The sequence below is a fragment of the Bos indicus genome, chromosome 10 (genome assembly GCF_029378745.1).
Source record: "Bos indicus isolate NIAB-ARS_2022 breed Sahiwal x Tharparkar chromosome 10, NIAB-ARS_B.indTharparkar_mat_pri_1.0, whole genome shotgun sequence".
NCBI lineage: Eukaryota > Metazoa > Chordata > Mammalia > Artiodactyla > Bovidae > Bos > Bos indicus.
This window is the reverse complement of record NC_091769.1, coordinates 14,915,719-14,930,568: the sequence shown is the minus strand read 5'-3', so window position 1 is coordinate 14,930,568 and position 14,850 is coordinate 14,915,719. Positions and strand designations below refer to the sequence as shown.

Genomic DNA, 14,850 nt, shown 5'->3' with positions numbered 1-14,850 from the left:
AAATGCTATGTCACATTTAAAAATTTATAGAATTGTGATATAATTAATAGTTTAATTAGAAGCAATGGCTTAAAAACCACCTTACAAGTAAATAATACACAAAACTATTATTTCACTGCTAGTTTTGATTTTTAAAGTAAAACATATGAATCAAGCTGCACGGAGGAAGTGGGGAGGAAACAGGATGTGGTTGCACAAAAGAAGGCCTCAAAGTTTTGGAATACTCTGTTAAGTCTGGTGTTTGTTTTACCAGTCATCTATAAGTTACACATTGCTCTACAAAGTTATACATATTATTCTGCATATATATTTATTTTTCTAAAGCAACCTAGCTTTCTCTCAGAAAAGAACACAATTCCTATTAACACTCAATATAAATCCTAATTGAACACTAGCAAATATTTTGTATCATAAGTTTTGCAGCAAGTTTACAACGTCTTCCCATTAAACACAAAATGACCATACACAAATATCTATCATACTCCCTCCCTAAAAGGAAGCACTGGAAGAGCTGATGCTGAAGCTAAAGATCCAATACTTTGGCCACCTGATGCAAAGAGCCGACTCAGAAAAGATCCTGATGCTAGCAAAGATTGAAAGCAGGAGAAGGGGATGACAGAGGACAAGAAGGTTGGATGGCATCACCAACTCAATGGACATGAGTTAGAGTAAACTCCAGGAGATGGTGAAGGACAGGGAAGCCTGGCATGCTGCAGTCCATGGAGTTGCAAAGAGTTGGACACGACTGAGTGACTGAACAACAAAAAGGAAGCATAAAGAATAAAGGAAGAAAAAAAATTAATTCACAAGCTCAAGGAACAATAATTGGTTGCTTAAAAGAAAAAAAAGAAAAGAAAATGCACAGGTCCATTTCTCTGACCAAACACAGAAAAGGAAAAGAAGAAAATTACTTACGGGTTAATACAAGAAAATTTCTCAGAAATAAAAGACAAGTACCTCCAGTCTGCGCCACCAAATACTTCAGCACAATGAACGAAAAAATATCCATACACAGTTTCCATATCATGAAGTTTGAGCACATATCATAAAGCTCCTAAAACTTCCAGACAGGTCACTTGCAAAGGTTCAAGAACTGCAACATTGCTCTTTACTCCATACAATACGGAAATCATCTTTAGCTTATGAGAGTAAAGAAGAGAAAATGTCTATTCAGAATTATATCATACTTCAAACTGGAGTTTCAATCAACAGATAAAACAAATGTTCAATTTTCTGAAAAGCTAAGATTTGTCAAAGATTTAACAGAAACTGAGTAAAATGGTTAATTTCAATGTTCACTTATTTAAATTTCTCCTGCTCCTAAAGATTTTGACTACTTTAACTTAGTTTGGCAAAAAAAAGAAAAAAAAAACCCAAAACAATACTTTTTAAAAACCATGGGGCAGGAAGGGTTGTGGGCAGGGGCAGACAGCTGGACAAAAGAGATACAGGAATCTAAAAACCTGTATACATAAATTTTTCAAAATAAAAAGCTATTTTTATTACTCAAAATCATTCACATGGGAAAGTTGAGGAGAAACAATTAACTTTCTTAACTATGTCAGGAATGCAGAGATTCAAAGCTAAGTAAAAGGTAGAGATCAATTACGCATGGCTCTACTGCCCATCTTAAGCAGATAATTTACACAAAATAGTACATGTCCATCTCCATCATCCTGATTCCTTTCCGTCAAGAACCGTGTCTTAATTATCTTTGTATACTGATGATTAACACAGCACCAGGCACACAATACACACTCAAATATTTACTGAATAAATGAGTATAAGAAAAGGCCTAACTATATAGAAAGTAAAATATTCTCTTCAATACTACATTTTTAACGTGACATAGACTATAAAAAGGAAAGTATTAAAGGATCAGTTTTTAAATAAAATGAAAAAATTATTTTCATATTAACGAGGTATAATTGTGTGTCCTGCATGCTTACTTCTTCAAATACTCTATAAAGAAACAGAAAGTGAAGTCGCTCAGTCATGTTTGACTCTTTGTGACCCTATGGACTGTAGCCCACCAGGCTCCCCTGTCCATGGGATTTTCCAGGCAAGAATACTGGAGTGGGTGCCATTTCCTTCTCCAGGGATTGAATCTGGGTCTCCCACGTTGCAGGCAGACTCTTTACCGTCTAAGTCACCAGGGAATCCCCTTCAAATACTCTCAACTCATAGCTAATTAATAAGAAGAGCTTGCTCTTCATATCAATATCCTTTTCCCCCTTAACTTTATTTGCAGAATTACCTTCAATAGAGGACAAACTCCCTGAATTCCAACAGTATTCACAGTATCCTCACCACCGCCACCAGCCTCGCTGTATGCACACAAACACACATCACCTTCAGACTCCATTCCTTCAAATGGGTTAAGCAATTAGGATGACAGATGTCTGAACAACAAAAAAATGCATCACTTTTAACAAAGCTACAAAGAAAACTGAAATCTGTATGCAAAACAAGATGTCCAGTATCACCCTCCACACTCTGCAGAATCACCTGTTAAAATCGGCAGTTTCCAGAGAATAACTCAGTACAGTCTGAAGTGTTTACCTATAAGAAAACATGTTCTAAGCAACTAATCAACCTGTTAAGTAACAAAATTCAACCTACACAATAATTTTAACACATTAATAGTTTATATGCAAATATGACTAATTATAAATGAGTCTTACCTATATACTTTCCACTGGGCATGGCAAAGTTGCCACTTATAAAAACTTAAAAATACTTGCCACATATACCAAGAAGTAACTTTTTTAAAGTAGTATGAAATTAAGGGTTATTATTTTCAATCCTTCACCCTTCCCAGTAGTCTCAACTATAGCTGGCCTGACCATCTAAAGAGGGAAAATTAACAGCAATTCCAAAATTCATGTTCTTTGCTCTAATTACGATCAATTCAAAATGCTTTAGAAAAGATCTTTCACCTTTAAGATGCTACTTTATTTTGATATATTAGAATAATTTTTGTGACAAAATTCCTCCTTTTCCAATCTTAATTTGACATCCTGCAGAAAGATGCTTGAGATACAGAGGCTGAAGTTTTTCAAATAAAGAAGAGTAGAAAGTGAAAAGCATTCAGTCCTGTAATCTCTAGGTCCCACTTTAATACGACAGAGAAAGGGAGAAAACAAAATAGGTCAGATGCAAATCAGCCATCTTATATATATGCAGTAAGAGCTAATAATGGGGCTTCCCAGGCTGTACAATGGTAAAGAATGCAAAAGTGATGAGCGTTCCATTCCTGGGTTGGGAAGATCCCCTGGAGGAGGAAATGGCAACCCACTCCAGTATTCTTGCCTGGGAAATCCCATGGACAGAGGAGCCTGGTGGGCTACGGTCCATGAGGTTGCAAAGAGTCAGACACAACTGAGCACGTACGGATGAAAGAGCTAATAAGATCTGCTAAAGAGGAAATTATCGACTAAAATTGGGCTAGAGGACATCTGTATGGATTTTTCATTTATTCAAGCTATTTCCATCCCCTACTATAGAAAAAAAAAATGGCAATAAAGGGTTGAGACATAGCCTTGAAAAAATAAAAAATCACGCAATTCCCACACCATTACTGACTGAAAGTATTGGAGCACATTTATTCAGTTCAGTTCAGTTGCTCAGTCGTGTCTGACTCTCTGCCACGCCGTGGACTGCAGCATGCCAGCCTTCCCTGTCCATCACCAACTCCCGGAGCCTACTTAAACTCACGTCCATTGAGTCCGTGATGCCAATCAATGCAATGGAAACCATTACTACTTAGCATTTTTACTATAGAGACACAGGATACAATTAAACAGCTCTGCTTAGCAAACTTGCCTTGAAAATGGATCACTGTTATCTATAAGTACAACTTTTTTCTTTTAAATGATAAAAAATATCATGGATAAGAAGATGAGAATGATATTCCCATTTTAAGCTACACTGTGTATCTTACATAAGAGTGTTCAAGGTCTCAAAAGTTTTGACTCTCTGGGTTTTTTATAGTCTTGAAAATAGAGGATTCCCCCCTCCAAAAAATACTCTGATTAAATCTATTCATGTTTACTGTATTAGAAGTTAAAACTGGAATTGTTGTCTAATGGATATAATTTTAATTTTATAGAACATTCTGGATATTGGTTGCATAACAATGTAAATATATTTAATAGTATTAAACTATATACACTTAAAAGTGGATAAGAAGTAAATTTCAAGTTACGTATATATTACCATAACTTAAAACTTTTAAAGAAAAAACAGAAAATTTTGAAAGATTCATTGTCATTTAAAATATAATACATTGCTTGTTAAATCAAAATATTAAACTATTCAAAAACAAAAAAAGCAAAAACAGTCTTTATTTGACATTTTTGCAAAGCTCTTTAATGTTTGGCTTAATAAAGACAGATTCATTTTCATATCCACTTTCACATCCAATCTGCTTCAGGTTGTTCTGACTGGAGTACATGAAGAAAATTCAGCCGCATGCAGATATGTAGTGAGAAAAGATGCAATATTTCAACAGCTCTCCCAGGTAACTGGGGCTTCCCTGGTAGCTGAATCCACCTGCAATGTGAGAGACCTGGGTTCGAATCCTGGCTTCAGAAGATCCTCTGGTGCAGGAAATGGCAACCCACTCCAGTATTCGTGACTGAAAAATTCCATGGACATAGAAACCTGGCAGGCTACAGTCCATGAGGTTGCAAAGAGTGGGATACACAAAGTGACTTCCACATTTTTTTTTTTCAGATACGGATATTCTTTCATTCTTCACCAAAACTCAAGAAGTGGCAGTTTCTTAAAGGCTGCTCCAATATGGAATGTGAATCAATGAACACTTCCTACTCTTATGTACTGAAATCCATTGATCTATCTTACATTTCCAATGGAGCATTTTACCATTTTGCAATACCATGCATTGATTATTTAGAAAATAATAGTTGAAAGTTATGTAGTCCTGCCAAGGTTGATTTTGACCCTTTTACTGTACAACTTTGCTATATGACATTCATTAATAGCACCACTGATCTTATCCCCCCCAAAAAGTATTGAGAAACTATCAAGCTCAAAGTGGTAAACACAAGGCTCCCCAAAATTCTATTTTCACTTGAGAGCCAGAATTTATCATTAGCAACAAATACTGTCAGTGTGTCTTGTGGTACAAACTCACTTGATTTAGTTTTGAGAAAATGTCTGCCAAATACCCAAGTCTTCGTACTTTGTCAGCCTTTCAAATAAAACGGTATCCCATTTAAAAAGCAGCTGGTTCAGCATGCAACTCAAAACCTGTACTAGTTCTTTTTCTTGAATTAACCATCAGATTTGGTGTTTAGTAAAAGCGGTTTACAGGACTTTCATCACACAAAATATACTTTAAAATGTGCTCAAGGATTGAGACATAATAAAATTAAGTTTTACTGCTTCATCATCTTAATTCCAAGTACATGATGATGTTCCAAACTAGTACAGTTTAATACTACTGCCTTAATTCACACAATTTTACCCACCACTGATTATGCAAATGCCAATGTAGCTAATGGGCTTCCCTGATGTCTCAGATGGTAAAGAATCTGCCTGCAATGTAGGAGACCTGGGTTCAATCCCTGGGTCGAGAAGATCCCCTGGAGAAGGGAATGAGTACCCCCTCCAGTATTCTTACCTGGAGAATCCCCATGGACAGAGGAGCCTGGCAGGCTACAATCCATGGGGTCACAAAGAGTCGGACATGACAGAATGACTACCACTTTCAATATAGCAAATAATGCCTTACTTTTACTGAGAAAAGTTTTGACCTGGAGGATCCCCAGAAAGAGTCTGGAAAACTAACAGAGGTCTGGGAAACAGACTTTGAGAACCACTGTAATAGCTGATGCATTACTTGGGTGATTAAGAAACAAGTATTTTTGGTCCATATCCCTCTGTGAGAGTGTTTAAATACACGTTTACACGGTGATAGGCTTCCCAGGTGGTGTGCTATTGCTAAAGAACCTACCTGCCAGTGCAGGAGACATAAGAGACAAAAGTTCAATCCCTGGGTCGGGAAGATCCTCTGGAGGAGGAGGGCATGACAATCCACTCCAGTATTCTTGCCTGGAGAATCCTATGGACAAAGGAGCCTGGCAGCCTACAGGCCATAGAGTCACTAAGAGTCTGACATGACTGAAGTGACTTAATAGTAGCAGTTACATGACAACATTCTCAAACCAACTGATACCTAGCACTTCATTCACAGTCATAACTCAAACATATAATGAGTGACAGAATATGACAGATACTTCCTAAATAAATAACAAATAATTACCAAATACCTACCATGTTAGACTCTGAGCTAGGTGCTTCTACATTCCCTTTTTGGGGTAACTCACAGAAGCCCACAGACCAGACTGATAATTTTAATATATGAGAAAAATATTTACCCTGAAATATTTCAGATCTTATTTTTTAGATTACACTTATGTGGCTACAAGAAAAAGTCTTAAAATTCACCATAAAGCATAAGATAGCATGTTTAAATTCTATTTTAAGCAGTATGCCATGAAGCTAAGAACAGGCTTGCTCACATTCAAAAACCCAAATACAAAATGAACTGCTCTGGCTGTGTACTGCGAGCGCGCCATAAAGAGCCTGCATTCCATTCTCCTCAAGCCAAACAACCCTTACCTGCAACAGTTTTCATTCCTATTCTTACGGGAACCTCAAATATAACTTTACTGGAGTTACATTAAACATTGTCAACTATTAAAAAAATTTAGCAAAACCATCAAGACAAGTTAACAATTTTTAGACATATACACTGATAAATCCACAAGCTAAACCTTTACAAATATACATATGAAATATCTGCATTGTAAAAAAGAGAAACATTCTCACTTTGGAACATGCAATGGAAAGAGCTTCAACATAGTATACTGTTAAGTGAAAAAAGCAAGTCAAAGTATACCATGTATAATAAGATTATGTATAGCAATGTATATACATTCATTTAATAAATACTGAGTTCTATGTCCCTAATTTGATTCAAACCTAGACATATACAATAAATTACAAATGCTAGACACAATTAAATGTCCACACACAGAAAAATGAATACACAAATGGCTACATATGATTCCATTTATATGAAGTGTTCAATATAGGCAAATTTATAGGGCAGAAAGCAGATAAGCAGTTGCCTGAGGGTGAGTGAGTTGTGGGCAATAGGGGTGATAGCTAAAGAATGCAAGATTTCTTGGAAGGGGAAGGGAAAAATATCCTGAAATTGGTTGCAGTAATAGTTACACAACTTTGTGAATATATTAATATTAAAGTACCATTTAATTGTGCACATAAATGGATGAAATGCATGGTATGTGAATTATACCTCAATAAGCTTATGTTCTTTCCGCCTCAAAAAATAGGATACCAAAGTGGTTGCAAGGGGTGAAGTGTGGGTGGGGTGAAAATGAAGACTTAAAATTTTACTCTACTTACTGCTGTATCATTACAATGAGAAATATATTTATTATCTATATAACTTAAATGTGAAAGGTAAACCTAAAACAGTCTTCCAAGACAGCATATTAAAAAGCTGAGACACTACTTTACCAACAAAGGTCCATCTAGTCAAAGCTATGGTTTTTCCAGTGGTCATGTATGGATGTGAGAGTTGCACTATAAAGAAAGCTGAGCACCGAAGAATTGATGCTTTTGAAATGTGGTGTTGGAGAAGACTCTTGAGAGTCCCTTGGACTGCAAGGAGATCCAACCAGTCCATTCTGAAGGAGATCAGTCCTAAATATTCATTGGAAGGACTGATGCTGAAGCTGAAACTCCAATACTTTGGCCACCTGATGCAAAGAACCGACTCACTGGGAAAGACTGATGCTGGAAAGATTGAAGGCGGGAGAGAAGGGGACGACAGAAGATGAGATAGTTGAATGGCATCAGCGACGCGATGGACAAGAGTTTGAGTAGGCTCTGGGAATTGGTGATGGACAGGGAGGCCTGGTGTGCTGCAGTGCATGGGGTCGCAAAGCGTCAGACACAGCTGAGTGACTGAACTGAACCGAAAACAGTCTTCATGAATTATTCTGGATTCATCTACGAAGCAGCCATGAAAAAAAGTGTGACAATATGACCCTATCTCAGAACACTGACAACTTAAGACTGTTACATAAATATATGCATCTGCCCCCTCACTAACAGAAACAAATCTTGAATGGAATTTGACAAACGTATCTTAGGCACCTACTGTGTCCGTGTCCATAGCGTAGGGCTAAGGGAAAACAGAGTGGCATACAAAGCAGAACACTAGTCAACATGAAAAAAGCAAACTAGCTCTGGCTTTAAGGAAAAGACTTTTGCTGTACAGTGGAGGAGGCAAAACACACACACAAAATGTACTGGGGTCAGACTAGAAAATCTTGAATACCAAACTGAGAGCTAAAGCTTTATCCTGATTTCAATGAAAAGCCAGTGGAGTGACAGGATGAAAGGAGTGTTTGGGGAACACTGACCTTTGGGCAACCAAAGCGGGAAATTAAAAGAAGAGAAGAATAGCAGGAAAGGTAAGAAAGAGATGAAGTTTTTGAAAACAGGAACATGTACAACAGTCCTATGAAAGTTATTGATATTTCAAAGTTACCAGCTAATGTTCAAAGGGTTTGTTTTGTTTCTTAATCTAAGGTGAAGCAGAAAAGGAAAAGATTTCTTCATTTTGATGAATTTCAGAAGTTCATGACAAAGAATGAAGTTTTACCAGAAAATTCTGAGGGGAGGGGAGACTTAGGGAGTTTTTTTCATGTGCTACCATGAAACGAAGAGTAGACGGAATCAAAACCAACAGGAGTTCCACAATTTTTAACATGGAAGAGGAAGTAGTAGTCACAAAGTCACAAACACTTTGTAGGAAGAGTAGCAAAAAATGCATAATAATTAGCACTATTTCTTAAATTGTAGCAAAGGAAAACTTAATATTTTAAAATTTCTCTATCACCTACCTCCAAAAAATCCTAGTCATACAATTTGTTACATAAATGCTGAAGATTTAGGTGAGGACCGAATTTAACATGTCAAAATTTAGAGTTTGATCAATTTCATATCTTTAATTTCATCAGCTGCTCCTTCCACAGTGCAGTACTTTTCAGATATTGCACAAGTAATATTTTTAATTCAACTCACATACTTTTATTAACTGATTTAACCCATAAGGTTCTTTAAAACAGAATAAATGTTTTCACTGCCAAAGGAACCTCCTCGCTGTAACAGCCTCCCCGAAACAATGTCACCTACCATTTTATAATATGGCAACACTTTGCTTTGAGATTAAAAACACAGCTAAAGCAAATATTCTCAAAATCTATTTCTATTTTCATAATCTATTTCATACTTTATCAAATGTTCTGATTCAGAACATTTATATAATGTTGACTTAATCTATCTCTGCCATCATTTTATAACCTTATCTGACAGATTTATAGGAACAGAAATAAGAAAGGTATAGACAACGAACAAATCAAAAATTACTTTTCATTGAACACTTCACCTAATCAAAACACTATTTGCACTGTTCCTGAAGCACAAAAAACGGTCTGTAGAATACATACATTTAGTTAGAATAAAACACTGGCAAACTTTTGTATCAGGCTGTTTGTCAAGTCATTGTTTAAAAAAGCAAAAAGTGGAAGTAACCCATTGTCCAATGATAGGGTGTATGTGTGTTAGTCAATGACTCGTGTCCAACTCTGTGACCCCGTGGACTGTACCCCGTCCATGGAATTATCCGGGCAAGAATACTGGAGTGGGTTGCCATTTCCTTCTCCAGGGGATCTTCCTAACCCAGGGATCAAACCCAGGTCTCCTTCATTGCAGGCAGATTCTTTACCATCTGAGCCACCAGAGAAGTCCAATGACAGGGTATCAGCTGAATAAAAGACAATGTTACCTTTCAAATGATCAGAGAGACCTCTACTGACTACCCTGGAAAGACAGCCATGAAAACAGCAGATTACAAATAAAGAGTATGAGCTCTCTTTTGTGTTGAATATACATATGCATTTGCTCTAAGAGAGAAAGTCTAAATGGATACCCAGATGCTAACCATGATATTTCTAAGTACTGAGATTACAGGTGCTGTTTATTTTTGTGCTTACTTTTCAGTATTCTCTGAGGTTTTCTCAAGTAAAATGATATCTGCAAGAATTAACGCCTATGATTCCAACTAAAAAACTCCAAACTCTTCCCTGCAAAAAGCCCAAGGAATATCCAAAAATACCTTGGCACAGAGCAAGAGGGAAAGTATTAGCAACAACATAACTAGAATTCTTTGTGAGCGAGGCACCCTCAAGGGTTCCAGGACTGACATGGCACCTTGAAGGCAGCCTACAGCACAGAGTTTTGAAATCACAAGTCCTAGGCTTAAATGCCTGCCACTTTCATGTGTATGACCTTGGACTAGTCATTTACCCTTTCCTGGCATACTTTATCAATAAAAGGGAGATACTACTTGCCTTTCCTATCTCAAAGAACTGATGGAAAAATCAAATGAGATAATGTGATACATTAAGAACTGCAAAGTACCATATAAGGTATTATTCAAATACATATATTAAAAAACAAACAAAACCAAGGTACTTGATGCCACAGCAGAATACACTAAAACCAATTCTATGACGTAATGACCAGCAGTTTTGTTTTTTAAGACTACGTCTCGTTATAAACACTGCAGTTTTTCAGAAACTTAGACAATTCTTCCCATTCCTACTACAACTCTAAGCCATTTTCTTTTCTTATCCCTCGTTACGAGCAAGAAAGGGTACAAATTACCCTGAACTCAAAAGCCTTTCCAAGAACCCTGGAGTAGCACGTTGATGGAGTTCACCAGGAGAAACCCAAGGTTAATCAGCTATGGACTCACCACTAAGCACTACTGCAATCAACCGGGATTACAAGAGACTCTTTGAAGAGAAAGACAATACGATCACCCCGGAGAAAACAGCAGAGCAACAGGAGATATTTCAAAACGATTATATGAAATACTTAAAAACCAGAGTGTCTTACAAATTGTTTTTAAATGCTGTTCATAAAAATGGTGATTTAAAACAAAAACCATCCAAATGTGGCACTTCAGCAAGGCAAGTTATGGAGATTCAAATCAAACTCATGAATAAACTGTCAGATTTACTTGCTTCCATCTAAAATAAAAGCAGACAAATTACACCACAGAGACCAAAATTAAATGGCTAGTTCTTGAAAACAGAGAGGCAGAATACAACAACATAATTTACTGACAGGCTTGTATAGATACTACTTTTAAAGGTATGGTTTTTAAAGTTTGATTTCTCTTCCCCTTGAATTCCATTAGTTACTTCACTAAATGATAATGAATTTCTTCCTTTCCACTGTTCCTCCTGAGGTAAGATGGCAATATAACCCAATTTGACTTAAAAAAAAAAAACGACAAATATTTTTTGCATTAAGTATTTTAAGAGAAGCTACATGAAGCTGTCAGATTAACTTCCAAGATCATCTGGCCATCACACCCTCCTGCTTTTAAACTCCTAAAGATAATAAAATGCTCACTCTCTACATTCTTACAAATGTCATTTTTGGGTACTCCCCTAATGAAAAATTAAACCTTCCATAAACAAATGAGTACAGAGAATTTTTTGATATGTATGACTCACAATCTAATTTTTATTGGCAGTATCTATAAGTGTTGCAGCTTGCACTTGCAGGAGATACAGACCTATCCATTTTTCCCATCTGAACCTGCAGATTTGTTTAGATTTAAAGGGCCTCACTAAAATGGGTCATGAGGAAAAACATTTACAACCCACATTTCTTTTTGCTATGGATTGTATTCATAATTAAGGTAACAAATCACTCTATTTACTCTAAGCCTCACAGTTGGAAATCCATTGGTATACTGTGTTGTCACCTAACACTTAAAAAATCTGAGTTTTTCTTAATTTTTACTCTGACTTTTCATTCCTTATTAGGAATAAATGCTATTTACCTCCAAAAACCACACACACACAAAACCACTTAGAAAATGTCATTTCCAAAAGTATCTTCCAAAGCTTACTGCAGAGAAAATTATATATACACATTCTCAAATAACTATGGTAGGCGTTCCTAAGATCATCTCCTCCCCTTAAAAAAAAAAAAAAAAAAACAGCAAATGTAACCACAATCAAATATAAACAAAATATTTAACACAGCTCTCACCAACTAAGCAATTTATCACAGCTCCTCAAAGTACTTGGTACACACAATGACAGACCAGTATGTCAAGAGCAGTTATTACAATTTGAAGGAAAAAAACACTGTACAACAGAACATAATAATAGAAAAAACTCCTTTAGAAAAACTCAAGTAGATTCTGGAGAGAGCAAAACAGGAGACCAGTTTTAGAAAAATAATGTTTCCCCCCATGTGTTTAGCATTTATCTGATGCAGGCTCATTTTTGTAAAGAGAAACTTTACCTAACAAGACTCACACCAGGGATCTGATCTATCCCCAAAGGCACTTTCTTAAAATGAGAAAGAACAAAGGAGGAAATCTCCCAGCATGTGCTTTCCATACCAGTTTCTTTGGACAGCATCAAGAGTGACAACATAGCCAGCTTTACTCTGTAGTCCACGTATAACAGAACTGATTAGCCATCATTCCGAAGGATTCCTAACAAAATAAGTACTAGAATGCAAAGATCACAGCGACATAATAACTGCATTTTACAACTACAGAAAACATGTACCTTAAAGTTGCATACTTTTTTAAGAGTTAATTACCTCCAAATATTCAAATTCCTGGGGCTTTTTCATTTAAGTCCATAGTTTGAAACTAGAAAAAACGAAACCACCCATTCTCGATTTGCTCTCCCTTAATTTGCAATTAAAAGTAAATTAAAAAGAATGACGCTCAAAGGCAGAGTCTAAATATACAAATTTTGTAATGTTAACACTGAAAATTTATTGGGAAAAACGATCTCTCAGCGAAGCTTTCCACTGAGAAACTCTCCAGAAACAAACCTGCCGTTTGCCTGTTCTAGGAGTTATCGTTTCATTGTAACAGAGATAATTCTTTAAATAATTTTTACTAATTAGGAAAAGACGACTCTCCCCCCAGGATTTACAACTGTATATCCCGATCTCCACTCTGACAGCGATGTCAGTTCTCTGGGTCAGGATACAACCAGCTGCTCGGTTCACACGTAGGAAACCACAGAGAAGGGAATATCGCGTTCAGAGCCTCGAAATAATAAGCGTTAGTTAAAAACTGCTTGCTACTAAACCAAAATTATTCAAGCGGAGCCCCATTTGTCACAATCCAATCACAAGGGTTCCACCCCCCTCCCCCAACTGCTTGTGTAGTGGTATATCTGCTTCGGTAAAGAAGCCATCATCAGGTAAAGAAGATTGGGGTGGGAGAAAAAGCGGGGAAAAGGGGGCACCCTTTCATCCAATTTCGCGAGGCGTGAGTAATTGGTACAGTTGAGAGGAACGGAGGAACGTTCTATTTAACTGGAGATTGAAGTAGGATGAGGGGACAATTTCGTTCAAATCAACATGGCCAGCAAGATGTCCCTACAAACAAAAGGCAACGGGGGGATATAAACACGAACCATTCACCTCCATCAGCTATAGCATCGCCATCATGGTGTGTGCAGAGACCCCCGAAGGCTCCTCTCACCCTCCACACCAAGCCAAAAGGAAGAGATGGAAAAGAAGGGAGAGTAGCTGCTTCCCACCACCTACCATTGCTTCCAAATACACACCCTTCGAGGGGGTTTCTCCCCGCGGTTGCCCGGAATCAGAGATAAAGAGTACCGTCCCGCCCAGGCAGACTGCCCCACTACCCCCCAGTCGAACCTCAACGCCAGCCTGGGGTTCACTAAACTTTACTGGAGCTTCTCCCCTACATCCCCACTCCATCGCCCCAGGATCGCGCTGCCCACAAACGGGCACCCCGGGCGCCTACTGACAGGCGGGTAGCCGGGGAGAGCCGAGTCCGGGGCGGGGGCGGCAGGGAGCCACGGAGGGGCGGGGCGGCCAGAGCCAAGTTCCCGGGGGTCTGAGGAGAGCGCCTGACAGCAGCCCGGGACTGCAGAGGAGGAAGAGGAAGCAGCGGCGGGGAGGTTTCCCAATCCCCCCAACATGAACACCCATCCCCTGCCCCCGCTCCTCACGGGGGGCGGGGAGGCTGCCTGGAAGGTGAAGAAGCCGAGCCCCAGAGACAGCCGCGGCCCCCACCTCCGGACTCCCGATCTCTTCCCCCGCCACCCCCGCCAGAGGCGCCCACAACAATAACACGCCGGGGACGACCCGTCAGCGCCCCCGAGGCACCCGGGGCCCGCGGCCCGCCGCTGCCGGGCCCCCTCAACTGGGGCCAGGCGCGCCGATCCTCTCTACAACTCCAGGCCCATGTGGAGTCAAGCCCGAGCGGCCCCCCAGGGTCGGACCCATCCCCCCCGGCACAAGCAGCGCCGTCTCCGCGGCCGAATATTAGAAGTGAATTCGAGCTGCGCTTTACCTTTAGTTCCGCACTGTCCGCCATCTTGCGTCTGTCAGCGCAAGCGCAGTGAACCTCGCCGGGGGCCGCCGCTAGGCCCGCCCCTCTAGCCAGCCTGGCCCCGCCCCGGCCCGTCCCCTCTCTCCCCTCCACCTCCCCGGCCCGCCCCGGGCCTCCGCCCCGCTCCGGGCGCTCGCAGCCCCGCCCCGGGCACGTACAGCTGCGAGACGGGCACGTACTATTTAAATAATGGCGCCAAGCGAGGAGGTTTGACAGTTACTCCCCCTCTTTCTCCCCGCCCCCCATGCTTGCCCGGCTGGCGCCTCCAGGGAAAGGCCGGCGCTGGAGGGCTACTGGCCTGAGCCCCGCCC

General features: G+C 39.4%; 1 protein-coding gene and 1 long non-coding RNA gene across 3 annotated transcripts in view; both read right to left on the bottom strand.

Moving 5' to 3' along the window:
* The window catches only part of LOC139185197 (uncharacterized), a 29,353-nt gene extending 15,634 nt beyond the window's left edge, over positions 1-13,719 (bottom strand). The window contains exon 1 of the long non-coding RNA XR_011568733.1: positions 958-13,719. This is a non-coding gene — a long non-coding RNA (uncharacterized lncRNA). The remainder of the gene's footprint in view (positions 1-957) is intronic.
* The window catches only part of PIAS1 (protein inhibitor of activated STAT 1), a 128,078-nt gene extending 113,473 nt beyond the window's left edge, over positions 1-14,605 (bottom strand). Inside the window, exon 1 of one of the 2 annotated variants that reach the window (XM_019968181.2) lies at positions 14,501-14,605. In XM_019968181.2, coding sequence (XP_019823740.1) covers positions 14,501-14,524 — 24 coding nt within the window. In that variant the 5' untranslated portion in view covers positions 14,525-14,605. Of the gene's footprint in view, positions 1-13,725; positions 14,198-14,500 lie in introns of those variants that run through there. The other variant, XM_070796967.1, reaches the window with a different exon arrangement.
* Between the last annotated feature and the right edge of the window lie 245 nt (positions 14,606-14,850).